Genomic DNA, 27991 nt, shown 5'->3' with positions numbered 1-27991 from the left:
GAGATAGCAATCACCAGAGGTGAGGACTTCACAACAATTAATATAATGTGTTTCTTATTGTGCTAATACTTGTTTCATATTCAGTTCGTGAGATGCACTTGTTCCCATCCATGTGATGAGTGCACAACTGGTGTATAGATGGTAATAATTTGTGATAAACTATATTATGTTTTGTCCAATACATTAATGTTTTAGATATCTTTAGTGAATCATGGTAAAGATGAAAGAACATTATTGTATAGTTAACAATTAACAATATTTTCTATATAAAAATATGGTGAAATTGAAAAGAGAGATGTGTATGGTAAGAACAAATGCACACCTATTCTCTAATCTGAACAAGTGTCTATGTATTCCAACAAGAACTATATTGAACCTTTTAGAATAAATATAAATACGAGCATATATTAAAAAAAATCCAAAGGAAAGGATTGTTGGCCCAAAACTAATGGTTCTTCCATTCAATTTCTTTTTAAATTATCTAGTAGACCTTCTAGATGTTTAGTAATGATTATTTTAAGTGGGTGTTAAGCATTATTTATTTCTTTAAACAAAAATTTAATATAAATTATTAACTATTACAAGTTGTAGATTTTTTTCATTGGGTAAATCTCATATGAAGATTGTTTCTCCTGTTATGTTAAAGTTTTGCTATGTTAAAGTTTTGCTTCTTGAATTTCACCCTCATATACAATTTCATTATTAAGTCAATGTTCTTAAATTTCCCATTTTGGTGAATTTACTTGAACAATGTAATAGGTCAAAAACTTCATTCTTCCAAAACGAGCACAATTAATGAGACAACAAAATCAACAAATTTGTATTGGACTACTACTTTTGGACATATAGATTTGTGAAAGGTCAAAATTTTCATTCTTCCAAGGTTATCCATTTTGTATGTTAAGGGAGACAACAAATTTGTATTGGACTACTACTTTCGCAACAGTTTAGTGGAATTAACAGTTTTTGTTTTACAACAACAATATTTAGGTATCAAGTCAATGTTACAAATTCAATTTCAACTTTCAAATTGAAATGTGTTCAAAGAGGTTGTTTTCATCAAGTGAAAAGAGCGGAAGCTCATCTTTATTTACTTCCTCTATTCTATACCTACTATACAGAACTTATGTCTCTTATCATGGAATGCAAATTGAGATGAAGAGTCACGTTATGTCCTTAGATTCAACTAAATTCTATGTGGCATTTGATAAACACTTGCCATTTCATTAGGAAAACAACCACCCCTACAAGTGAACCCAAACAAAACCCAAACTTCTAGCCATAAAAGTAAAAGAAAAATTACTTATTAATGATTTGATTTCGAATGATATGCTAGTAAACATTTTTTTAATATCTTTAACAAGATTCTTGACTTCTTTATTGACCCAATGTGATGTTCAAATTTATAATACATTCTATATAAATTAAAATCAACATAACCATTCCACTTTCATTGCAATCTCATTGTAAAATTATCATTATTAACCAAAACAAACATTGACCACTAAAAGAATGAAGTAAAATTAATAAAGAGAATTGATAGCTTGGAGAAAAATTATCTAGGGGAGAGGGACCAGTAGTTGTATGGGGTCTAATAGTCGTTATCGCAATTGTCACTATTAATACTAATACTAGAGAAATAAAATATTATATCTTGTAAATATTGACTCTACATATTAATCAAAAAAATATCAAATATGTGATATATGGGATCAATAATTGTACACTTTAGAATTAGTAATCCTCAAGAAAAACAATCATTTTTACATGCATGATTAAATGTTATGTGATATATTTTATTGTAATTAATATAACATAGTTATCTACAATAAGTATGACGATTTTAAAATAATGAATCTTCCTTAAATAATTAAGACTGTTAGAAAATTATATAAATCCATTGCGTATCACATTTAAAAATAAAACTTATAAAAATGTGATCCAATATGGACAAATCAGATTCAAAATGTCCCAGTTTAATATTTAATATGTAACATACAAATATTACAACTTGTACAAGTTAACAAATATTTATTTTCATAAAGTCCAAACTTAGTGTACAAGTACTGGATACTTGTCTAATCTAATAGAATTTCTTTTTCCAAGATCCACCAAAAAAAGTACAACTTCTGGACTGTTGTCAAACTTATAGACAACTTGTCAAATCTAATACAAATATTTATTTGTTAAAATTGTCCAGCAATGTACAACAACCAGAGCATTTGTCAAATCCAATACCAACACACTCGTCCAAATTTCTAATCCAAACTGCCTCATGCTGGTGCATTTGTGTGATTTATTTGACCTGACATCCACCATTGCACCATTGCACCTATAAAAATAGATAGCTTGTAAGACTCTCCATAATTTCAAACAAATTCAATGCAAAATCTTAATAAAAAAGAATAAAATTAAGTACACAAAATACCCATAAGAGCACACATATCAAAATTTAAAACATTCGATCCATGCCAACACAATCCACCGAATAAAAATCCATGGCTAACAAAATCCAACCAATAAAAAACGATGTCCATGGATCATGAAGTTTAGACATAGCATTCTTCAAAAAGCTATAAAATGGAAGATGAAAGTATTTTTTTTTCACCGTATCTATTTACACTACTTCCAATTCTGTATAAGTTATTTGGAATCAACCATTACATATTAGGAGAGTAGTTTCAGTCTACAACTCCTATCTTCAACCATACTTGTCATATCATGTGCATAAGTTTTACTTGATTATTCTAGTCTAATATTATGTTCTATTATTCTATTCTATTTTGATTGTATGTTTTGTTATTCTATTCAATTTTGATTGTATGTTTTGTTATTGATATTATGTTTTGTTATTCTATTTGTTGGTGTAAATAAATATTCATTATGGATATTATTACACTTTACTTAAGTTAACTTAGGATAATGCATCACTTCATAGTTTGGATTTGAGACACTTAGGGAAGTGTGCACATAGGAATAGAGCTTGTAGGAGAAATTCCACCTTTTGTGGTCTTATTTTGCTGTTACACTCCACATTCGGTGGGTCATCCACCTCTTGTGGAATATTATATTATTTCTCCTACCTACCCCTATTATTTATTACCTACCCTTGTTTCTCAGTGAGCCACATGTCATGATTGTGTGCTCATACATTCATATGACCTTGCTTATATAAGCAGGTCTATATTCATTGTATTGGTGAATCCAGTTGATCATTTGCATATTGATGAGAATACAGTTTGTTCTTGTCATTCTATTGTCTCTTTTTTTTATGCTTTTCATTGTGCCCTTGATCTTGGCAAAATCTCACATGGTATCAGAGCCATTGGGGCTTCATTGATTGGTTTTTGGAGACATCGTGGAAGGCTTCTATTTTCGGATCTGAGGGACTGCATTTTTTGGAGGCATCTTAGAGCGTTTTCGACCTCACCATTGCGTCTGGGAGGCCGTTTCCATAAAAATCGAGTATAAATTTGACCTATTTTGGCGAAAATCGATTTTTGGGTGTGGAGGAAATTTTCTGGCCAATTCGGGCGGTACAATACGAAATTTTCGGATTTTTTTTCAAAAAAAAAAAAATCTGAAAATTGTTTTTGGGATCCGTACCTTCTGCCCAGTTAGCAGCGCATAGTCAGCACCCAATCAGCAGCGTCCAGTCAGCTCAGCAGCGTCCAGTCAACATTTTCTTTGGAAATTTTTAGACCCCTCTCCGTTGAGCAGTTTGGATTTTTGGGTCAACTTTGGAGGTCCATAACTTGCTCAATTTTGCTCCTTTTTGGGTGCAATGTTTTTTTATTTGGGCTAATTTTTCGTGCTCTTCGCAATTGTGTGGTTATTTTCTGGTTTTGGTGCATAGGTTTTTTGGAATTTTCAGATTCTCTAATTTTGCTCCTTTTTGGGTGCAATTTTTTTTGATTTGGGCTAATTTTTCGTGCTCTTCACAGTTGTGTGGTTATTTTCTGGTTTTGGTGCACAGGGTTTTTGGAATTTTCAGATTCTCTCAGTTGTACCTGTCCAATCCTTAATTCTGCAACTTCAAAGGCCTCGTTTGAGCTCATACGACCTCCTTTTTAGGTGCCGTTTTTTTTAAAGTGCATGTTTTTCATCTACTTTTATAATCTATAATCAGATTTCAGAGATTTTAAGTGGAAATTGCACTTTCAGATATTGGTCTTATTTGGCCTATTTGGTACTTGTAAATTGCTTGGATCTTAGTTTAGATCTCTTGCACTATTAGTTTGAGTCTCTTTTGGCCTTATTGAGACAATTGTAAAATTGAAATCAGAAGTCCACTTTTGTCATTTTTTGCAAGTGGCCCATTGTACATGCACTAAGTATAAAGTGTCAAATCATCATTTTTATTTTTTTTTTTTGGGGGGGGGGGGGTGTTCTTTGACTGAGTGAATTTGGGGGGGGTGTCTTGTGTGATTGTGCCTCTCTTTCCTTGTGCTCTTTCATTTTTGTTGCAATGAGTCCTCATAATTTTCCACCTTTAACTCCACATAATTATGCATCATGGAAAATTAAAGTATGGAGCAAATTAATGAAAAAAGGTCTCACACATTACATAGATGGAACAATAGCAACAACACCTGATCCTAAGGTTGATCCTAATGCTCAGTTAGAATGGCTCACTAAGAATTGCATGGCTCTTGGAACTTTGCGCAAGTATGTATCAGATGACCTTGTCTTTCATATTGAGAAGTGTACTACAATCAAAGATGCTTGGGATATGTTTTAGAAATTGTATGGTCAAGTTGATGAAATCAGAGGTTATAAGATTGACAATGAGCTCACCAACTTGGATCCCAAGAGTTTTGATACAATCCAAGATTATGTCACCAAAGCAAATGAGCTAAGAGCAAAGCTTAAGGATTGTGGAATTGACAAAAAGGATGCTCAGCTGATATTCAACTTGTTGGACAAGCTTGCACCAGAATATGCAGCATTTGTGTCTAGCTTCCAAACTCATCGTTTAATAGTGGGGAGTTCCGATGTTATGCCTTCATTTGATGCTTTCATAGAAATGTTGATATTGGAACAATCTAAGTTGTTGAACATGGGGCTTCTCAAGTCTTCAAAGTCCAAGGCTTTGGTGGCTAATCAAGGGAATCAAGGAAGTCAAGGCAAAGATTCCAACAAGAAGAAGAAGCAATCTAAGTCACAGCCACAACAGGAAAAAGGACAATCACCCTCTCCACCACAAGGCGATTTTTCATCCTCTTACAAGAACGAGACTCCACCTAAGAAGGATAAACCAACTTGTGCATATTGCAAGAAGTATGGTCATGATGAGCATCAATGCCACACAAAGCAAGTTGATGAGTTAACTAGTCTTCTTAAGAAAAACAACATCAACTTGCCATCTGCCTACACAAAGAAGGATTCATCTCCTTCCTCTTCCTCACAGTCTAAGGGAAAAGGGCAAGCATTTGTGGCTACAACAAGTTCTTCACAGTAATGGATACTTGACTCGGGTGCCTCATATCACATGGTTTCTACAAAGGAGCAGTTTTCTTCATTGGAGCCATCTAAGGTACCTCACATTTACATAGGTGATGATACACAAGTAGAGGTTGAAGGGAAAGGTTCAATTGACATGGATGATGGAACATTTGAGAATGTTCTCTATGTTCCTAACTTGTCTACCAACCTTCTCTCTATCTACCAAATCACTCACTATGGGAATGGGAAAAAGGTTGAGTTTACACCAAATTCAGTTGTGGTAAAGGAACTTGATGATGATGCCTTGGTAGCAGTGGGACAAGTCAATGGCAACTCAAGGCTTTATTCATTCTCCCACTTTGTGCCAAGTTCTCCTTCTAGGGCTTTGCTTACTCATTCAAATTCAGAAAGTAAGCTATGGCATGAGCTGTTTGGTCACCTCAACTACCGCCATCTTCAGCAGCTCAGCACTAAAGACATGGTCACAGGTCTACCTCGAATCAATTTTTAAGAGGGTGTATGTTCAGGTTGTTCCATGGGCAAGCATCCCGAGGAGAAGTTTGATAAGGGGAAAGCTTGGAGAGCTTTGGAAGTTCTTCAACTTGTTCACAACGATGTAGCAGGTCCATTTCCAACACCTTCATTTAGTAAGGCCCACTATGTCCTCACCTTCATTGATGACTACTCCTGCTTCACTTGGGTCTACTTTCTTATTCATAAGAGTGAAGTATTTGATAGATTTCAGGACTTAAAGACTCGTGTAGAGAAGCAATCTGGGAAAGTGGTGAAGATTCTTCGCACAGATAATGGAAGGGAATATGTGAACAAAAGACTTGAGGATTTTTGTACATTTGAGGGGATTGATCTTCAGCATTCTGTCGCATACACTCCACAGTAGAATGGAGTTGCAGAGCGCAAGAATCAAACTCTCAAAGAAATGGCTAGTTGTATGATACATGCACGTTCTCTTGATCCCGCCTTTTGGGCAGAGGCTATCAGTTGTGCCACACACATCTAGGATCGGGTTCCTCATAAAGCTTTGCAAGGTATTACTCCTTTTGAGGCTTGGGTTGGTAGGAAACTGATTGTGAGACATTTCAGAGTCTTTGGGTGTCCAGCATGGGCTCGCATACCTCCGTAGAAACGCAAGGCATTGGAACCTCAGAGTCGACCTTGCATATTTGTTGGATATCCTGAGGGTGTTAAGGCATATAAATTGATGGATCCTGAGACACATGAGGTGTTCATTGAGAGGAGTGTCCACTTTGAGGAAAGTTCTCCTAGCTTAGCCTCTCTACCTCCTCCACCTTCCTCCATTATGGATGGTGATGCTAGTGATTCAGATGACGAGACTCCTTCAACTCTAACTTGCAGGGTTACACCTCTGTAGGGTCCACTTGCATTTGAGGAGCCTCGTTCTCCACCTCCCCCTATACCTTGTTAGGCTCGACAGACACTTGAGTTAGCAGGTTCTCTTGTTGGGGATCCTTCAGATACACAGAGGACTCGATCACAACATCAGGATATTCCACATGCATTCATTGCTACTGCTTCTGATCCACAGACATTTTGGGAAGCATGAGGGGTTCCTGAGTGGGACCAAGCTATGGAGGAAGAGCATAGTTCCTTGATGAGGAACAACACATGGGATTTAGTCCATCTCCCTAAGGGGAGAAAGATGGTTTGATGTAAGTGGATCTATCGGACCAAGTTTGCAGCAGATGGTAGTGTGGATAAGTATAAGGCTTGACTTGTTGCGAAAGGTTTCTCTCAGGTTGCAGGTGTTGACAATACTGAGACCTTTGCGCCCGTATCCAAGATGAACTACATTCACTTGACACTTGCTATTGCTGCAGCTCATGGTTGGGCTATACATCAGATGGATGTGAAGAGTGCTTTTCTTCATGGTGATCTTGATGAGGAGATTTATATGGAGCAGCCACAGGGTTTCATCTAGGATACTTCCTTGGTTTGCAGACTAAGGAAATCTCTCTTTGGCCTTAAGCAGGCCCCCAGAGCTTGGTACGCTAAGATGGATTCCTTTCTTCTCTCAGCAGGGTTCACCAGGTGTCATTCTAATCCGAATGTCTACATTTTGCGACAGGATGACTCTCACTTGATACTTGTGCTTTATGTTGATGATTTGATCATTACAGGGAGTACCACATCCATCATTAGCAGGGTCAAATCTGCTTTGCATGACAGATTTTCTATGACTGACTTGGGTCTTTTGCACTACTTTCTCGGGATAGAGATTTCACAGTCACCTTCCGGGATTACACTATCGCAGCCCAAGTATGCTCTTGATCTACTTGCACGCTTTCATATGGCTGATTGTAAGCCTGCCTCGACTCCCTTTCTTTCAGGAGTCAAGTTTGAGGCTCAGTGTTCTTCTCCACTAGTTGATGCCACTTTGTATCATTAGCTTGTGGGTAGTCTCATCTACTTGACTAATACACGCCCTGATATTTCATTTGTGGTTGGCATGGTTTCCCGCTTCATGCAGGAACCACATGAGCTTCATTGGAAAGCTGCCAAACACATCCTTCATTACATCCAGGGTACCCATCACTATGGGATTCACTATGCAGCAGGCACAGGACTTCGCTTGGTTGGTTACACAGACTCCGATTGGGCTAGCAATCTTGACGATCGTAAGTCTACTTCAGGTTATAGTTTTCACCTTGGTTTAGGCCCCATTTGTTGGTAGAGCAAGAAGCAGCATGCTATTGCTCTTTCTTTGACTGAGGCTGAGTATCGAGGAGCTGTTAACGCAACGATTGAGACCATTTGGCTTCAGCAGATTCTCATAGAGTTTGGGTTCACCACTCCACGACCGACAGTTCTACATTGCGACAATTAGAGTGCTATTGCAATCTCGAAGAACCCAGTCCAGTACTAGCGAACCAAACACATCGAGATTCATACACACTATATCCGAGAGCTAATTCAGGAGCAGGTCATTGATTTGCAGTATTGTCCTACAACGGAGCAGGTTGCTGACATATTCACCAAACCTTTCACCGAGAGTAAGTTCCAGCAGTTGTGAGCTCTCTTGGGGGTGCGGGATGTGTCATTAGGGGGGGTCAGTTAACTTCTCCTTTCTCTCTTATGGGGGGGACTTTTTCCTCTTTGAGGTTTTGTCCTTCTTCTTTGAGAGTCTTTTGTACATTCATCTCTCTTTTTGGGGGGAGTTTTTTCCCACTGGGTTTTCTCCCTTTCTCCGTTTGTGAGAGATTGCATTGCATAGTTTTGCTTGCATTTGCATTTTGTACATGGGTACCTATCATGGCCTTGTAGCTGGGACCCATCTTGCATTGTTGACTTGAGTCTTCATTCCCCTAAGTTGCACTTAAGGGTGGGTGTTGGTGTAAATAAATATTCATTATGGATATTATTACACTTTACTTAAGTTAACTTAGGATAATGCATCTCTTCGTAGTTTGGATTTGAGACACTTAGGGAAGTGGGCACATAGGGATAGAGCTTGTAGGAGAAATTCCACCTTTTGTGGTCTTATTTTGCTGTTACACTCCACATTCGGTGGGTCATCCACCTCTTGTGGAATATTATATTATTTCTCCTACCCACCCCTAGTATTTCTTACCTACCCTTGTTTCTCATTGAGCCACATGTCATGATTGTGTGCTCGTACATCCATATGACCTTGCCTATATAGGCAGGTCTATATTCATTATATTGGTGAATCCAGTTGATCATTTGCATATTGATGAGAATACAGTTTGTTCTTTTCATTCTATTGTCTCTTTTTTTTATGCTTTTCATTGTGCCCTTGATCTTGGCAAAATCTCACACTATTCTATTTTGATATTATGTTTTGTTATTGTATTATATTAGCGACCAAAAGTTGATGATTTGATTCAATAAGAATGTCGAACAAATAAAATATAAATGTAGGTATAACAATTAAGAAACAATGATAAAAGTTAGAGAACACATTATATATTATGTTAACACTTAAGTGAAAGTTAAGAGATTAAATTCTCTCACTGAATATATGTGTATCAGTACAAATAGGACTGGATAATAAAGATGTTATGTCTAATTTATTCCATTTTCTATTTTATGAATATCTTATTGGAAACTTTGGCCAGGCCTGCTTCTATGTTGTAGGTTCACATTGAGCTAAAGTTGAGATTAAATTGTCATTTTCTATTTTTTCTATTTCATAAGTAACTTATTGGAAACTTTGACAAGGCCTACTTCTATGTTGTAGGTTCAGATTAAATTGTCATTTTCTTTATTTTGAGTATCTTATTGGAAACTTTTGCCAGGGCCGCTTCTATGTTGTTGGTTCAGATTGAGCTAAAGTTGAGATTAAATTGTCTTAGTGAATATAATTGTCTATCAACGCAAATCGGACTAGATAATGAAGATGTTATTTCTTCAGTTAATTTATTCCATTTCCATTTTCTGTTTTATGAATATCTTATAACTTTTGTGATGCATGGATATATACATATGCCTCCATATGTATGTACATACATATGTTAATATATAATACTCATAAACATATGTACAGGTCGAGTATCTTATTCTTTAGTTAATTTATTCCATTTCCATTTTCTATTTTATGAATATGTTATAACTTTTGAGATGCATGGATAATGCATATGCATCCATATGTATGTACATACATATGTTAATATATAATACTCATAAACAAATGTACAAGCCGAGTATCTTATGATTTTTGTGACTGTTTGTGATTTAGTTAGCTTTGTTACTCTGTTATTATATTTTGCAATAAATATAGATTATTCTATTCTGGTACTCTATGTTCATGCATTCTATTCTATTAACTAACATGCGTGTTTTATTTATGCATATCTAGTTTTTCTAAATAGAAACTAGTATTTTTAACATAGATACAAACTTCATGCAGACTACATACATTTCACCATGAAAATTTCTAAGAAGAATAGAGTTCAGAGAACAAGACCTTTGCCAAAGCATAAAAGAGGGGTTATGCTTCATTGTAATCTTGAAAATGAAAGCATAACTAAAAATCCAACTGAGATATTAGATTATCCTGAAATATCAATATCCGATCATCTCGAGATACCAGATCGGTCTGAGATTCCAGATGTGCAAGTTACAAGCTCTACTACATCTAAGAATGCAACAGATCAAATTGGCATTCCAGATGTGCCAGTTACAGGTTCTAAAACCTATAAGAATGCACCAAATGTGCAAGTTGGAGGTTCTACAACCTCTAAGAATGCACCACTAAGCAAAGAGTGAAAAAAATCAGACATGGAAGGTGCAATCAAAGATGTTGAAGATAATGAGTATTCTATCCGAGTTGTTGCCAATAAATGGGGAATTCCTTTTACAACTTTGTCATATTGGTTACAAGGTCTCACAACCACAACAAAGAGAGGTCCACCGACTATACTATCTTTTGAAGAGGAAACAAAGATTGTGCAATGATGTTAAGACATGGCAGAGTTGGGATATGGTCTTGAAATAAACCAACTGAAAACATATGTTGCCCACATTTGTGAAACTAGGGCAAACCCTTTTAAGAATGGTTTTCCTGGAAAGTCATGGTGGAAAGGGTTTAAAAAAAGGCATCCTAAGTTGGCACTAAGAATAGAAGAAGGTATAAACAAATACAAAGCTACCATGCTTAGGCCATAAATAGTAGCAACATTTTATGAAAACTTGGCAAAAATTTACAAAGAAAAACAATATGGCCCACACCAAATCTGGAACTATGATGAGACTGGAGTTCAAGCTAGGAGAAATTGTGGAATGAGGGTAATAGACAAAAAGGGTTCAAGGAGTGTGTCATATATCATGTCCAAAAGTAGAGAATCGATCACCATATTATGTTGTGTTAATGCAACAGGTCAGAGCATTCCTGGATTCTACCTCTTCAAAGGACAAAGGCAATTGAAAAATTACATTGTAGGTTGTGAACCAGGGGCTTGTATGGCAACCCAACCTCATGCATGGATGACCAAGGAGTTGTTCCTTAATTGGTTACATACTTTGAAAGATCTGTACTTGGTGGAGTTTCACCTAATAATAGGCATTTGCTCATCTTTGATGGCCATGGGAGCCACGTGGCACTTCCTACAATCCAAGAGGCAAGAGTTTTAGGAATTGATCTTGTTACATTGCCATCTCACACAAGCCATAAGCTCTAACCTTTGGATGTAAGTGTGTTTTCTCCCTTTAAGATCTATTTTAAAAGTGAGAGATTAGAATGGATGGCAAAGCATCATAGATTAGAAATCAATAGATCTGAATTAGCCAGACTATGCGGCTTAGCATTTAAAAAGGCCCTCATTGCAGATAATATTAAGGCATGATTTAAAAGAATTGGTATTTGGCCATTGAACCCCACAACACTTATGAATGACATGAATCCTAGTAGAGCATCTAATGTTGATGTTGATGAGGAAGATGAAACAACTGCAATTAAAAGTATTTTGAGATTTGCAGGAGTGAGTGAGTCGGATATTCATGAAAGTGTAGAGCATTTTCAAAGAGAAAATGCTACAATTGAAATGCAACTACAACATGATTCTGCCACTATTGAACAGGGACGAAATGATACTACCACTACTGAATAGGGACAACATGATACTGCCACTGCTGAACAGGGACAACATGATACTGCCATTGCTGAATAGGGACAACATGATACTGCCACTGTTGAACAGGGACAAAATGATACTGCAACTGCTGAACAGAGACAACATTATACTGCCACTACTGAACATGATTCTGCCTCTAGTGAACAGGGGTAGGGGCAGGGACAACATGATTCACACCACAGTGTGCAAGGTACATTAGGATTAAGTCTTTCTACTCAAGTAAGCATACCAAATTACATCATGGAAGGTGCTAGAAACCTTTGTGTCAACCTAGAGTTTGATAATGAAGATATAGGATTGTCAATGCCATCTCCTCCACCACCTCTTCCAAATAGGTTAATTCATTACTATGCAACAACTACAGAGTATGGTGTAGAAGATGAAGATAATTTATCAAGAGAAAATGATATCATGGTTGATGAAAACAACCAACTAGAAGAAAACCGAATGCAATCACTATCATATTTTCTTAGGTTGCCAAATGCAAGGGTGAATGAGAAATATTCTCATGAGAGTGGTGGCACAATTAGGTTGAGCAGACAATCTCAAATACTCACAGGAGATGAGTACATGCAAATTTACATGGAGCAAGAAGCCAAAAAGAAAGAGATTGTGGATTTGAAGGCAAGAAAAAATGAACAGGCTGATGAGAGAAAGGACGCTAGAGCTATTGATAGAGAGCTGAAGGAACAAAAAAAGGTAGAAAATGCATTGAAGAAGCAAAAGAAAGAACAACTAAGAATAATTCAAAGGCAAGAGAAAGAGCAAAAAAAAGAAGAGGTGAAAAGGATGAAGGAATTTGAAAAGGCAAGGAAGGAGCTAGAAAGACAGAGGCGTTTGAGCAACCCTTAAATCCTATTTCAAAAAAAATCAATTCTCAGAGACATGATTAACATTTATACCCCTGCATATTCATCACTTGGCAGCTATCCAATTAACAATCAGGTTTCTATGAGCCAATTGCAGATTCCCATAACACCTTCGAAGCAACAAGCAAAAGGAGGATAAAGTTCTAACATTGCAACTATGGATAATGATGGTCATTGCTCCATGCTTCCCCCAAGGATGGTGTAGTCAAAGTTCACATGAAAGATAATCTAATAGGGTAGTCAGAGTTCCTTGAAATTTGTTTTTTTTGAAGTTGGTTTCTTGAAGTTCACATGAAAGATAATTTGATAATGTAGTCAAAGGTCCCAGGTCCTTGATTTTTTTTTTGGAAGGTGGGCACATGATTCATCATACCATGTATTATATTCATATCATCCTTGGAATTATGATGTAATTTGATACCATATTATGAATTGATCCAATCCGATATACAAATCTATTAGTGTAGTCGAAGGTCCTTGGAATTTGTTTTTTTGGAAGGTGGGTACATGATTCATCACCATGTATTTTGTTCATATCATCTGTGGAATTATGATGTAACTTGAGACCAAATTATGAGTTGATCCAATCTGATATGTGATTGTGTTTTTCTGGTCCAAATTTGTATCTTTGTAGTACTTAAAAAAGAATATGCATGTGCATACATATACATGCATATGCATCCATATGTATGTATAAGTACTCACAAACATATATTTACATACATGCATGCATATCCACACACACACACACACATATTCCAGCTGTGAAGTGTAAACCATACTTTCAAATTTGATGTGATATCTTCAATTTGATAGATTTTTTGAGTTTAGATGTAATTGAAGTGACAGGAGTATGTCACCTTTAATTTTATCGCATTAAGCATGCCACTTTTAGTGTAAGGAAATTGCTTTTGAAGATTTTAATTAATCTTATGACTTTTTGCCGACAAGGGAAGCTATGATTCAGTTCTTTGATTATAGAAAGTCAATCAAATAAAAAAAAAATAGTAGAAGACTTGTTGTGGTTGGGGAGGAAAGTTTACTGTGGTTTATATGTATTTTTCAACTGACAAAAACATTGATCATAAGGATCAATGCCTAATTTTTCTTGTGCATCCTCCAACTTCTCACCTGCCATGTTGTTCACCAAAAGTGATAACCGAAGTATACCTGCAAATCTATCTATGAGATAGCCAATCTCAATCAATGAAACACCTTAGGGCTTGGACAACATGACAAGGATATGAATCCTTCTACTCTTTAGGCTCTGCAAAACTTAGGTGGGTATACCTTTGATGCATTTAATCAGACCTATTACACACAAGACTGCATCAATCAAAAGTAGATGGATCTCAAAAGGTTCAAAAACTAAGAGATAACTGCAGATGAGCTAGATCCACACTTGCAACTCAACATTTTGAATCATGAGATGGAGGGACACTTCCACATAACATAAAATATAAAAAAGATATTCTGATTTTGGATTTTTAAATGGTGTTTTGACAACCTTTAAATATTACAAGAGACCAGTGCCTTATCCAGGCCACAGAGTCATGCATAAAACTGGAAGAGAAATCTCAGATGCAAGTTCTTTTCAACATTAAATTTTCATGTATCAATGCCTTACATTAATACAATCCTCTGCTCTGTCACAAAACCATACTTATATGTAGATATCCAATATGCATTCAAAATCATTAATGCTGGGTTTTAGGATTTAAATCCTTCCTTGAAGAATACCCAAAAGACAACATTACACTCTTAGAGGAATCTAAAAGAGACAACTCAAATTATCCTTGATAATATGAAATTATATGAATTTGAGTACATTTTGGAGACAATTTCATGGAAACTCACACATGCCTTGCATATGTGTGAACCTGCAAACTGAAACTAAACCTACAATAAAGACAACACTAAAAACATAGACAAACACACTGTCATTTGCATTGATAAAAGGATGCCATCACTGGAACCTGCAATTTCAGATTTCTCCCGTGGAGCAAATCTCTCAAAAACTGGAACCCCTACAACTGAGAAGAATTTGGAATAAGAAGGAGAGGGAAGAGAATCAAATCTACAACTGAAAAATATCAAATATCTTCTCTCTAACTGAATTTTGTTCTCATGGATACTGCTTCCAAAATATCCCACATTTGTCAAAATTAACCTCATAATCAGATTCCTCATTCCGAGAGCTTTCCGAAAATATATAACACTTTATACCTTGGCCAAAAATTGAGTCCTGGGCGAATTAATTCCCCAATGTGCACCATCATTTAAATTTTTCATTTATTAATATAGTTTAAACTATATAATAAACAATTTTAATTTTGACTTTTTCCTCTGATGTGCTCTGACGCTTTGCCATGTGGCGGCCTCCGATTGGTCGATGGGGTTGACCGGACACCACCTGGGATGACACCTCATCACCGCCACATGTTCGCTTGCTCATTCGTCACTTGGCCGCCACGTGTACGCCACCTCATCGCCACTGGACTGCCACCTGTGCGTCAACTGTGTGCCACGTCACTGCCACCTCACCCGGACCTGCCTGCTGGATCGCTGATTGTACCCGCCACCTGGCTTTCGCAACTTCGCGGGGTGTAACTCACGTGCATCTTCCTTTTGCGAAATAGCGCACACCATTGATTCATCTCGAACTTGCTCACTCGTTAAGCCGACCTTCCTCTGCAAAATTTTGCTTGTCTGCCTCGGGAAGCATGCCTGCGTGGGGTCCACCTGGTTGTCGCTCAGTCATCTCCTCTGTCACCTTGGGAAGTGTGCTCGCGTGTGGGCTCGCCTTGGGTGCCATCAAGCACCATCCGTCAAAAGCCTTTATGTCTTAGACATATTAGATGTGTGGAGATTTGTATTTAAATATCAAAAAGGAACATTTCCTAGCCAATGTGGGATAAAAGACCTGGCCTGTAGCTGCACTTTTGGAGCTCTTTCCCTGGGTTTTAATGGCGCCAAATGCATATACTTGAAACTTAATTTTGTTGCCTCCTTCACTACGCAATCTGTCATTTACATTTGTTAAAATCTCACCTGGAGGGAGGATGTGATTGCTGTTCACATTTGTTTTAAATTACTCTAGGTCTATTCAAAACCACGTAAGGGAGGGGGAGACTGCCTTTGCTTTGAGACATGTTCCAACGCCCAGCACATAGAGGATCACTGCTACTAATTTTCTATTTAAACAAATACCTCATCCACCACGCACAGAGAAGACTTGGCAACTTGTTTGCTTGAGACATTTTTAACGCTGCCATTTGTATTTGCTGAGTGTTGTTTGCTTCTCCTTGGAATTTGTTGCTGCCGCTGGAGGGATAAAAGGGGTGGGCGTGATTAATGGAGGAGTTATTGGATCTTCAAACACCACACACACCCTTTTGAACTGCAGGCTGCCATTAAAAATGCAAAAAGTTCAACATGGTAACCACGCCACCATTCGTCTCATGCACCATGTCACTAGCAAAAGAAGGAAATTCACTCTATTTGACATGCAATCCATAGGCCCCTTTATACCACGCTGCCTGGAGGAATTGCATTTGGTTGAAAGTCTCTTACAGTTTGCCTCCTTACCATGCCACGTGAAGGATCTGGAGGAATCAATGGCGTTTGCATTTGTTGCAATAAACCTTAACGCTGCCATTAAGTTCAGCTCCATTACCACGCAGGTTCTTCTAATTCCAAGCCACGCAGAGGGAGGAGGAGTGCGAGGGAGGAGCCACCACTGGAGAACTCCATACACCACGCTGCGTATACAACAATGTTACACCGGTTTGCATTTGGTGAATGTTCTTATTGGCTGCCAAAGGCTTCACGTGGGGAGGAGGGAGCTATTACAGTATTGTGGTGTTTGGGCATACACATTTGACTGCTGGTTAGAAAACAAAATTCTCACTCCATACAGTACATGGAGGATGCCAGACAATTCCTTGGTTGTAGTTGCATTAGTTAAACACATATATCGCCCTACTGCAGCATGAGTTTCATAAGCAAGGTTTTGGGTTCTAAATAACAACAACTATAGATGATGTTATAATTACACGCCTCACTTTGGCCACTAAACATGCCTTCAGTATATTCAAAGTTCCCTTCACAGCAGGACTAATCATCACTCTGGGTTTGACACCCTATATGAAGGAACTGGGCATGTTGTATATATAAAAGAAAAACTCCAATACACCCATTGATTGCAGTGAAAAGTGAGTCATAGTCCCACAAAACCGCATTTAGAAGTTCAAGCCACTCCTTTGCCCCTTCTAGCTTTTTCAAATGTGCATTCTTTGCATCCCCCATAAATGAAAATATACACCAAGTTTCATGCCTAATGAATGATCATATATTCCCCAAACACTCATTAACTGTCCTTTTCTTGACTTTTGACTTGGTGATTTGCATCATTTATGAATATTCTGAAATTCCCCCAGTAAACAAAAATCGCCAATAAAATCAATCCGCGGGCATGAGCCAGGTCGGGCCCCAAAGTGGGTCCGACTAAATTTTTTTTTCGATTTCAAGCAACTGGCCCCTAGAATGCTTCACGAACCTCAAACATACCTCTAGAAACGATTGGCATCGTTTTCGGATCATAAAATTGCATTTTGCAACTTTCAGGCAATTACGCCACAATTTTCGCATTTAATCGCGAAGACGTAATTTTCAAACCTATCAAAACACCTTTCTAGAGCTCGCCATCTGACAGGTGTGTACTCTGATATACAAGGATGACTTCTACCAAACGGTTTCTCAAGACGAGTCTCGAGCGAAGATATATTAATTTCCGAAAATGCCCAACTGGCTTTGTCAACACTACGGACCTGATGAAGTCAATGTCCTGGCAACACATGATGCCTTTCTCAAAAATATCAAACGACCTCCCTAGGCCCTCAAATTTGAAACATATGTACCTTAAAGTACATATTAAATCTTTGAATTCTCAGTTCAATCACCAAACTGACAGGATGCAAACGACGCGCACACAAAAATGGCTACATTAACTGATATATCACTGAAAGTACGGATAATTGAATTTGATGGCAAAATGAGCTCTTTTGAAAATCGATCAAACGGATTGATAGGGGCTTGAAATTTGAAACGTAGCTCATCATTTATACCAGCATTAGCCCGGAACAATCATTATGGCATGACGCTTACTGAGGCAACTTTTACACTTATGCGAAACAGGGCTTCGACTAGCTGTCGAAACAAGGACTTGCCAAAACACACAAACTGCAAACGGATTCGGCTTTGAAAACTGAGCAAATGGATTTGTTAAGACTTGAAAATTTGTGAGCTCACTCACATTTATGCATAGAATTGAATCCATTTTGAATTTCTCCATGACGATCAACAGGGCAAAAGATGTAATCGCTCAAAGAAGGCTACTCCATAAAATCTGCATTTGTGCCTAAAATGCACTTCCAGCTCACCCCTCAAAATGGGTACCTCATAAACTTATCCAAATTGAATTTTGAAAGTTGCACATCACTGAATAGGCCAAATGAAAGGTGTGGGACATGAATCCCGAGCCTTACCCTTTGAAAATCAACTGGCTCCATTTTACCCCCTTGCTAACTAGGCCATTCAAACTGACTTATTTGAAGATGCTCGGAGATGAAAAGCAAAAATCTGAAATAGGCCTACAAACTTTACTCAGTTTTAATCAGTCCCAACATGCCATACCATGCTTGTTTCCTTGAGATGCCTATCTAGTCATTTAATGAACAAAATCTAGAAAGTATTTTAAAGTCTAGGGAATTTAACATTTCCAATACTCAAGTTTCTTCAACTTTCCATCTAGCGGAAAAATAGAGCAAGGGGGGAATTCAACGATTCTTAGACCCAACATCCGTCCCTCATTTTGACCCCTCCTTTCTACTCAACCCTTAACGTTAGCTAGCTTACTACACCCATCCTTGAGGATGAACCCTGTGATTGATCTCTGATTGATGTCGGGCTCTCGGTAATGACTCGACGACTCTCTATCCTAATTTAAGCATTAGTGTTGGTTAGCTTTGGACATCTTCAAAATTGGGTGAACTTGACTATGGAATGGGAATGAAAATCATATGATTCACAGTTGAAAGCGGTAGAAAATCCCAACAGCTTCAATTGATTCAGGTTGGGCCGACGACGACCCATCAAATTGGAATCAATGGGTGCTATATTTACTAACGTTCTCTAATTTTAGGGATAATGATAAAACAAATTTGAAAGACAAAAATACATTGCAATTTCATACACTTGAGCTTTGGAAACATGGGCGTACCTTTTGAAAGATCTCAACCAACCTGGAGTGAGGAAGTGGCTAGGAAAGGAAGAATTGATTTCTTCAATGCAGCGACGAGCATGATCCATGACCTCCTCTACTTCTGCCCCGCTCTCTATAACCCATCGCAGGATAAGCTCTCAACAACAATTGCCCCTTATAAACAAAGGCCATGCCTGAAAGATGAGTCCAGGTGGGAAGTCGATCGAGCAAACCCTAACTAATGTCAAACAAACTGTTCGTGTGTGATAAGATAATACAGACATCTGTGATAGGGTTAGAAATGGGGAAAGACCAATGTCGAAGTGTCCAACAATAGGTGCACAACATATTATTTTAGGATATAAAATAAATAATTTTAGGGGTGTCATTGGAAATTTTAGGTTGTCGAGATAACTATTTTAAAATTGATTATCAATAAATTAAGTTCTTGCATGTATATAATAGAAAAAAGATTGAACAATTTTTAAAAACTAGTAAAAAATATAAAATACTACTAAAACAAGTTTAGGTGTGATTATGTTTTAATATAAGTTATTTTTTATATACAAATATGTTATTTTATGAACAAAAATTGTGTAAGAGTTTTCAGTTGTTAGTTCTTTTTAGTTGAATATGAAGATAAGATACAACAATAACGAGTGTTCCTAAAAGAAAATAAGATGACTTAATTGATCAATAAGTTAAGCTTTGAAGAAAAATATGGACATAATTTTATAACAAATGATATTTTAGTGTTCAAATATTGGGTTTTTTAAGATTAAGTTTTGGTCGAATCTTTAAAAAGTCATTTTTTGGACACTTCGTAGTAGATGTGTTATTTTTTCAAGTTGCGTTGCGTGATGAGTCATGCCTTCAAACCTTAGTTGTAGGTAGTTAAATGCCCATTTTACATATCTAAAAAAAAATGAAGGTCTTACGATATTCCATGTGACGGCTACATGTTGACGAAGTTAGCTCTAACGACTACTGGTTCCTCTCCCCTACCTTAAATTAATGTATTTAAAGACACAATAATATTATTTTATATAAAGATATTGTAAATTAAATTAATATATATTCTTAACATATTTTATATATAATTATTTATAACATAATCCTTACACCTCCTTTTAGCTGGAAGTGTAGCTTATATTGCATTTTGTTCGTAAGAAAATTTTGGGGACAACACTGGGTAGTTTTTAATTTCGAGACGAAAATCGTTGTCTAAAAATCTGCTAATGGAGAGCGCCAAATAGTTCTATCGAGGATCTTCCGAAAGAGTGGAATTGTGCATAAAGACACAGAAATATATATAGATTCTTTCAGTACGCAGTTTCATTAATCAGCAAGTATTGTGGGAGAATGGCGTACAGCAGCGGCGAAGACGATGGCATAGAATTTTACTACAGCAGAAACTTGCAGCCCGTCGAAGATCAATCCGACCCAAGAAAACGTGGGAGCGGTGGTCTGGTGCCCTCCAAATCCACCGTCTACGTGGGTAATTTAGATTACTCTCTTACCAACAATGACATTTTTACAATTTTCAGCACATTCGGCAAGGTGGGCAAGGTGACTGTCATGAAGGACCGTCATTCGAGGCAGAGCAAGGGCGTTGCCTTCGTACTCTTCACTGCCCAAGCCGACGCCCAGAAGGCCGTCAAAGAAATGGACGGTAAACTTCTTAACAAGCGCAAGCTCAGGGTCTCCATTGCATCAGATAATGGCCGGGCCACAGAATTTATCAAGCGTAGGGTTTACAAGGACAAGAGTAGGTGCTACGAATGCGGGGAGCCTGGGCATTTATCTTACGAGTGCCCCAAGAACCTGCTCGGGAAAAGGGACAGGCCTGAGCCCAAGAAAAGGCGTGGCGGAGTCAGTGGTGCTAACAAGGAGAGAGGCTTTAGGGATGAAGAAGACGAGGACGAACCACAGTTTGAGGATGATAATTGGGCGTCTGTCGTGGACACAAGAGGGTTAAATGAAAGAGACCCAGGGACGACTCGAGCGCCTCATGCAGGAAAGAGCGGTAGCAGAGCGAACAAGGGCAAGAATTACTTCAGCGATGAAAGCGGGGATGACGATTGATCACTGTAAGCGTACTTTGGTCTGCAAATTTTGGGTTTTTAGGTTAGAAGTGTTCTAATTTAAGGTGAATTGTTCAATTTTAGAGTCTTTTAGTGTTAGAGAGATTCAATTTTAGGGGAGTTTTTCAATTTTATGGTTTGATAGATGGTTGCTATGCGACAGTTGTGTCGACTTAGGGTTTCGATGCTAAAATCGTGCGAGTTTGACATGTTAATAATTAGGCTGAACTAAGATTTGACCGGACACATATCACGCAGAATTGTGGTTTTGAAGATTATCTAGTATGCCATTGATAGAGACCAGTTCTGTGCTGTGAGGATTTGATATGCTCACACTTGTACGAATTTAGGACTGGAAATGTAACAATTCTCTGCATTTAGGACTTGTCAGGCAGCAATTGCGTATTATTAGTTGAAGGATAATAACTCCGGATAGTTAGGGGTTGTTATGACCACAGTTCTATAGGTTTAGGATTAGACCGCTAATAATTTTGCAGATCTAGGGTTTGGCTTTCGGTATACAACGGTTGGGCAGAGTTAGAGCTTGACATGTGTCAATTGTCTGGAATATGGGGTGTTGGCAGGCTAAAATATTTGTGGGCTCATTGTCTGGCAGGCAAAGAGTTTGAGTTGGGCATGGTAAGGTTTGGAAGATGTTCATCGTGCAAGTTGAAATTTGTACAGGCTAAAAGTTGTCCGGGTGCCAGGGTTTATCAGTGTAACAATAGTGGAAACTTTCATTTCAAATGCTAACTGTTTTAATGAATTAGGGATTGTCAGGTTAATAGTTAAGTATATTTAAGATTTGATAGGGCAGAATTTCTGCACGTTGTATGTAGCCATGTTATACAATTGCTGACTTGACGAATGCAAATCACGGCCTGTCAAGGTACTAGTTCTGCAGAACTAGAATTTGATGTGGAGGATTTTTGTAGAATTATGATTTGGTATATAACAATTGAGCTCATCTAGGGTTTGGCTGAGTTATGCTCTGTAGATTTAGGGCTTGACAGGGGAGTTATTTGCAGAATTAAGTTTATTGCAATAATTATAGGAGATTGTAATATTTTCAGAAGCCTATCAGAGCACTGGGTCTCTGCAATTGTGTATTTGTTGAGTTTATTCTGAATGTGGTCAACATGATCAATACTTGTAATTTAACATTTCCAAAATTGGATTTTATCCTAATCGGGATGTGCATTTTTGCCACATAATACAGTACTCTATAGATCATTCTTGATGTTTTAAACTTATGCAGTGTTGTATCTTAATAAGCTCTTTGATTGAAATGCTTAACTTTGCACTTATATTTTTATATGAAAATTAACACCACATTCTTGCAATGATTACTTGACTGCAATAATTTGTGAGTTCTAATCTCATGCTCTGCATACATTCCTTATTCGTGCTGGTACTGTACAAAGTCCTTAAAAATTAGTTCCTTACTGAAGGTCTTTGGTGTGGACTCAAATGTACAAGCATTTGGTTCTAACATCTGATTTTGAAGAAATTGTATGAATGCAATGCCAAATCAACATTAACTTGGTTTATGGCTAACATTTGAAAAAACTGATTTAGATGCTAGTTGGGATTTACATTGATTTTGGACTTTAGATTGTAACTATCTTCTTCACTGTCTGCTAATCTTAATGTGTTCTTTATTTGGATGAAGGGAATTATACTAATCAATGTTGTGCCTGATTATACAACACAAAGAACTATAAAATTTCTATAGTGAGAGACAACATAAAATAAATTCTAAATAGTTGTAGGATTACAAATTTCCTTAGAAGGCACAGACGACTGATAAAGTCACTCATCTTTGTAACTGCCAAATTTTTATTAAGAAATCTAATTTGCTATGCTTCAAGAAGTCTGGGCCTTGTTGTGACGTTTTCACACATCACCCCTTTGCAAATGGGGACCCTCACTTTTTTCTGCATTCTAGGTTAGTTGTAGCATCTTTAGCTATTAACCTTTCACTTGTGGGAAGTGCATTGTCTCAGGTTATCAAGGGGTGATCGAGTCATGTCTGTCTCTTTGGGTGGAATTGAGGTTAGGTAACTCTCAAGGCTTGACAATGAACGATATGATGATCATTTCATTTGATCATCATCATCATAGATGGAAACAATGAGTGCAAGTGTTGAGTCATAGGAACTGAGAGGTTAGATGCAAGTCAATCAGGATGAAGGCCTAACAACTGTGGAGGCTTGGTTGATGATGAAGGACCCTTAGAGTCGGAGAGGTGATTGCTTGATGTTTGAAGAGATTGAGGTGATTGAGCAAGTAAAATAGGTATCTTTGAGTCACTGTCAATGAGGGGTGAAAAGCCTGACCACTGTCAGTGCCCTATGAAAAGTCTGACCACTTCCAGTCAGTGCTCATCCAACGACCTGCCTTATACCCAGCTAGCTGGGTCTCAAAAGTCTGACCACCTTGAAAGCATTTGCTGTGACCCTTCAAAAGCACAATCAAGGTGCAGAAGTCTTATACTTGGCAAGATGAACATTGATTGAGGTAAATGCTTGATGTTTTGTGGGTAGGGATGAATGACTTAGGTGAAATCTTCTAGCAAAGACTTGAAATGCTTTAAACCAGCTAATGGAACAAGTGAAGTTGACACCTTTGGGTCACAGTCGGTGACCCGCTAAATCGCTGACCATTTCCAGTCAGTGCCCATCCAAATCCCTGACCATTTCCAGTCAGTGCTCCCCAAAAGTCCGACCATTTCCAGTCAATGACCCCCCAAAATTCCAACCATTTCCAGTCAATGACCTCCTAAAAGCCCGACCACTTCCAGTCAATGCCTCTTCAAAACTCCGATCAGCTTGGCATCACTGTCAGTGACATATCAAAGTTCCGACTTGCTACATGTTATTGTCAAAGACACTCAAATTCCTGCCCAAGGTTAGAGATGATAATTTCTAAGGTGGAGTCTATAAGGATTGACAAAGGATGATGAATTCAATATGTCAAATAAGATGAAGGAGAAATCAAGTGAATGATCAGCCAAGTTTGAGGGCATGGATGAAATAGAGATTGGAAGCTTTCACTTCCATATAAGGGCTGCGAACACAAGCAAGCCACTGTCAATGCTCATACAAAAACCTGAACTTATTGCAAGCACTGTCAGTGCCTATCAAAAGTCTGACCATTTCCAGCCAGTGCTCCTCCAAAAGTCCAATTTTCTTTTGCCATTGTCAGTGACCCTTGGAAAGTCTGAACTTCCAGTTAATGGTAAGATCTCCGACCTGCCTTCACATCAGCTACCTGTGGTATTCCAAATCCTTGATCAATCTTTGGGTGACTTCCATTTGATGCCTAAATCCACGCCTAAGAGCTGAAGTAGTTCAAATCAGCAATTCAACTCAAAATCAGACACAAAAGGTGAAGTCTCAGACCTGAAATAGAGTAAAATCAGACATGAATCAGATCTTGAAACAAGTCCAAATTAGAAGCTAAAGTCAGAATCAGGCACCAAATCAGAAGATTAAAACACTTAGAATGCGTTTCAGATTAAGAGATCTGAGAAACCTGTCTATATCAGATTTGATGCTTCCCTTGTTTGTTTTGCAGGCAGGTTTAACTGGAAGGAGATCAGAGCAACATGCTTAAGCTGGCAAAGCATATGGAAAGGAAAGGTGAAGGTTCATCAGCTCACTTACAACATCAAGATCACACCATTCAAGACAATGCAGTACTCCAAGTCTGAAGCTCATGCAAGGCAGCAGATAGGAGAACTTCCATTACAAAGAAAGGCAGCACTCATACAAGGGATAATGAGATCAAGGATCCCGCTACACGGAGAGGAGTTAAATAAAGTGATGCACTTCATTTCATCAAGATCTATGAGTTTGAGGATCAATGTCAAAGACATCAACACCAAGAGATGCAAGACAAATCAACAAGGACTCAAGCATCATGACAAGGAGATCGAATCATGCAAGAAGAAGAAATGCTAAGGACAAGATCCGTACATTCAAGGTGATTGCAATAGGTGAGAGGTTAAGATGAAGAAAGTATAGAATGGAGATAAATGCAAGTGCAAGCATGGGAATGCACGTGCTAAAGGAAGAAAATTTTCACAATATTGAATTTCCTTTGGAAATCCAAGAATAGTTGCCAGTATAGCAAGAGTAATCGGAGATGGAAGCTCCAGGGCGAAGGTGATCAAGTTATGCAGATTATGCAATTTGGGAGTATCTCCCAGCATCATCCCATTCTTCACTGTAGGCACTTGATAATGTTGAGTATCAAGAGATATGCATCAATCACCTTCAACTTGTGATGAGTTACAAGGTGTGCAAGTTGAGGTGGTGCCTAGTCATCACCTATTCAATCACATCATTTCAAGATAAGGTGTCCAAGTTCGGTGCACTTGACTCATCCAACGAGGCAGATAACTACCACATGTGGGCACAAACGTTGATATACCTACCCTCATCATCTATTGGTGAATAAGTCAATGAAGGACATGTGTCCCACTCAATGTAATTTTGTCATAGTCAAGCATTAAATGAATTGTAATGGGTGTAACCTAATTAGGGTTTCTATCTTTCGATCTTGGCCATTGATTGTGAATTAATTTGAGCCGCTCATTGTAATGAGAGCACTATATAAGGCTCCACTTCTTCGTTTGTAAAAGGAATAGTCGATAGTTAGTAAAAGGTAGCAGATAGTAGTTGGCAGTTAGTAGTAGAGTAGGAGGAGAAGGCAGAAATTGTTGCCACACTTGTCAATAAAGCTTCCTTTTCATTGAAAATATGGTGGAATGTTTTGTTTCTTCTACATAATTGCATGGTTTTTGGTTCGATCCTCATGTTAGATGATGATAAAAGATCTTTGTGCATGATTGATGGTGAAGTCCCTATGTTCATACTACTAGTATTTCATTGATTGTGAAATATCTTGTGTAGTCAACTGAACTCATTTATCTAAGCTTAATTTCAATTCCTGCTTCTATATTGATATGCATTGTCTTGATGGTGTCTATGTCCGTGGTAGTGATTTGAACAACATACGCTTACTTTAGGAGATTGCACTAAACTTTGTGAAGTTGTTGCTTTGCATGGCAAAGCAAAGTCAGTTAAGTTTCACCAAAGATTGCCCATCGCTCTTGCATTCTTAGGATTAGACTAACTTTCTCAACCCTTTATCCTTTTGCTATTTTTCAAGTTAAGTGAAATTCCACGTTCCAGCAACATTCAAGATTCAATGTAAGTCCCCTTGTGATTCCAGCAATATTACATCATACACACTGAGTCTATCCAAGAGCACGTCAAGACCTGACATTCGGAACCTTGGAGTCATCTCATTTGATCACGCAGTTTAGCACTTGGGAGGATTTTGTTCAAGAGAGGATAGAATACTTAATATTTTATTCCGTGTTGCATAGTGCATAAAAAACAGATCAACAGGCCCTATACTCAAAACATTAAACACATGTTGAAAGTTATTTACAACTATCATCAGTGAAAACATTAAATATATTCTCAAAATATATCCTACCACTAGTCTGGTTTTGAGAGATGACAGCTGCCATAAAATTATATTTAGTGTTTCTAGTGATAAAAGTTCATCTCTCTGGAATTGAGATAGTTGACATTAAATATATTCTCAAAATATATCCTACCACTAGTCTGGTTTTGAGAGATGACAGCTACCATAAAATTATATTTAGTGTTTCTAGTGATAAAAGTTCATCTCTCTGGAATTGAGATAGTTGATCTCCTTCTCCAGGTTGGCTGTATCCATATTAATTTTAAAATTTTAAATGTATCAGTAATGGTTGTAATTGGTGTTTATTTTCTTTTGTAGGTTATTGTGGGAAATGGATCTCCTAATTGAAAAGAAAACTGAAGATTCTTGTTTGCCATTAAATATAATGTTGGCCAGATGGCAGGAATTGATAAATTGGCACACTTGCATAGTTCAATATACTGTTAAAAAAGAGCTAGTTAGTCTGAAACAGGCAGAAGAAAGTGTGAAGTAGTGGCAAAATGTGGTTTTTGTTGACAAAAATATTTGCAAATTCTGTACCAAATTAATGCATTTTTGCACCCATTTTAGGTGGAGTTACTCAAATGTATAATCACTTAAATGATTCATAAGGACACTTTTCTTATTATTTATTCAAATCCATTTGAGTTGCATTTGTCTGTGACTTGGTGTTCCCCTGTGTATTGCAATGATCACTTGACTTCAATGTTTCAAGAAATGTATGAATGCAATTACCGAGTCAACATTAACTTGGTTTGCTGGCTTAACATTTGTTGGCTGTTATTTGGGATTTACATTCATTTAGAATTTATATTAAAGTACATTCTTCAATTTCTGCTGATCTGATGATGTTCTTTATCTCAATCCACTAATCAAGGCCGTAGTTAAAGATACAGCACAAAGAGCTTCAATATCTCAATACTGAGAGACAGCATAAAAATACTGTAACAGGACCACAAATCTCTAAGGATGTATATGCAAGTGATAAAGGCATTCATCTTAACGACCACCTATTTTTATATGATTTGCTGTTCTGCAAGAAGCCTGCACCTGATACTCTAAACATAAAATAGTTTACATGTTGAAAGTTATTAACTAACACGTGTGAAACACCAGTTATATCGTGAACACATATATATTGCCACTAGCCTGATTTTGAGAGACGGGAGTGGCCTCAAAGTTATATTCAGTGTTTACATG

The 27991-nt window shown here is 37.6% G+C and overlaps 1 protein-coding gene across 2 annotated transcripts; it reads left to right on the top strand.

Annotated features, from left to right (window-relative positions):
- Positions 1-20344: 20344 nt before the first annotated feature.
- Positions 20345-27464, top strand: LOC131026897 (U11/U12 small nuclear ribonucleoprotein 31 kDa protein). Of its 2 annotated transcripts, none has more exons than XM_057956899.2 (2): positions 20345-21295; positions 27110-27464. In XM_057956899.2, exon 1 carries the CDS (start codon positions 20568-20570, stop codon positions 21288-21290), a length of 723 nt encoding a protein of 240 aa, XP_057812882.1. In that variant the 5' UTR covers positions 20345-20567; the 3' UTR covers positions 21291-21295; positions 27110-27464. The 2 variants fall into 2 exon arrangements, with proteins under 2 accessions (XP_057812882.1, XP_057812884.1); XM_057956901.2 differs by lacking the exon at positions 27110-27464 and adding an exon at positions 24869-25841.
- Positions 27465-27991: the final 527 nt, after the last annotated feature.

The sequence above is a fragment of the Cryptomeria japonica genome, chromosome 1 (assembly GCF_030272615.1).
Source record: "Cryptomeria japonica chromosome 1, Sugi_1.0, whole genome shotgun sequence".
Taxonomy (NCBI): Eukaryota; Viridiplantae; Streptophyta; class Pinopsida; order Cupressales; family Cupressaceae; genus Cryptomeria; species Cryptomeria japonica.
This window is presented reverse-complemented; position numbering and strand designations above follow the sequence as displayed.

Excerpts from the sequence above, each read along its gene's own strand:
- LOC131026897 (XM_057956899.2), top strand. The coding sequence starts at position 20,568 with ATGGCGTACAGCAGCGGCGAAGACGATGGCATAGAATTTTACTACAGC.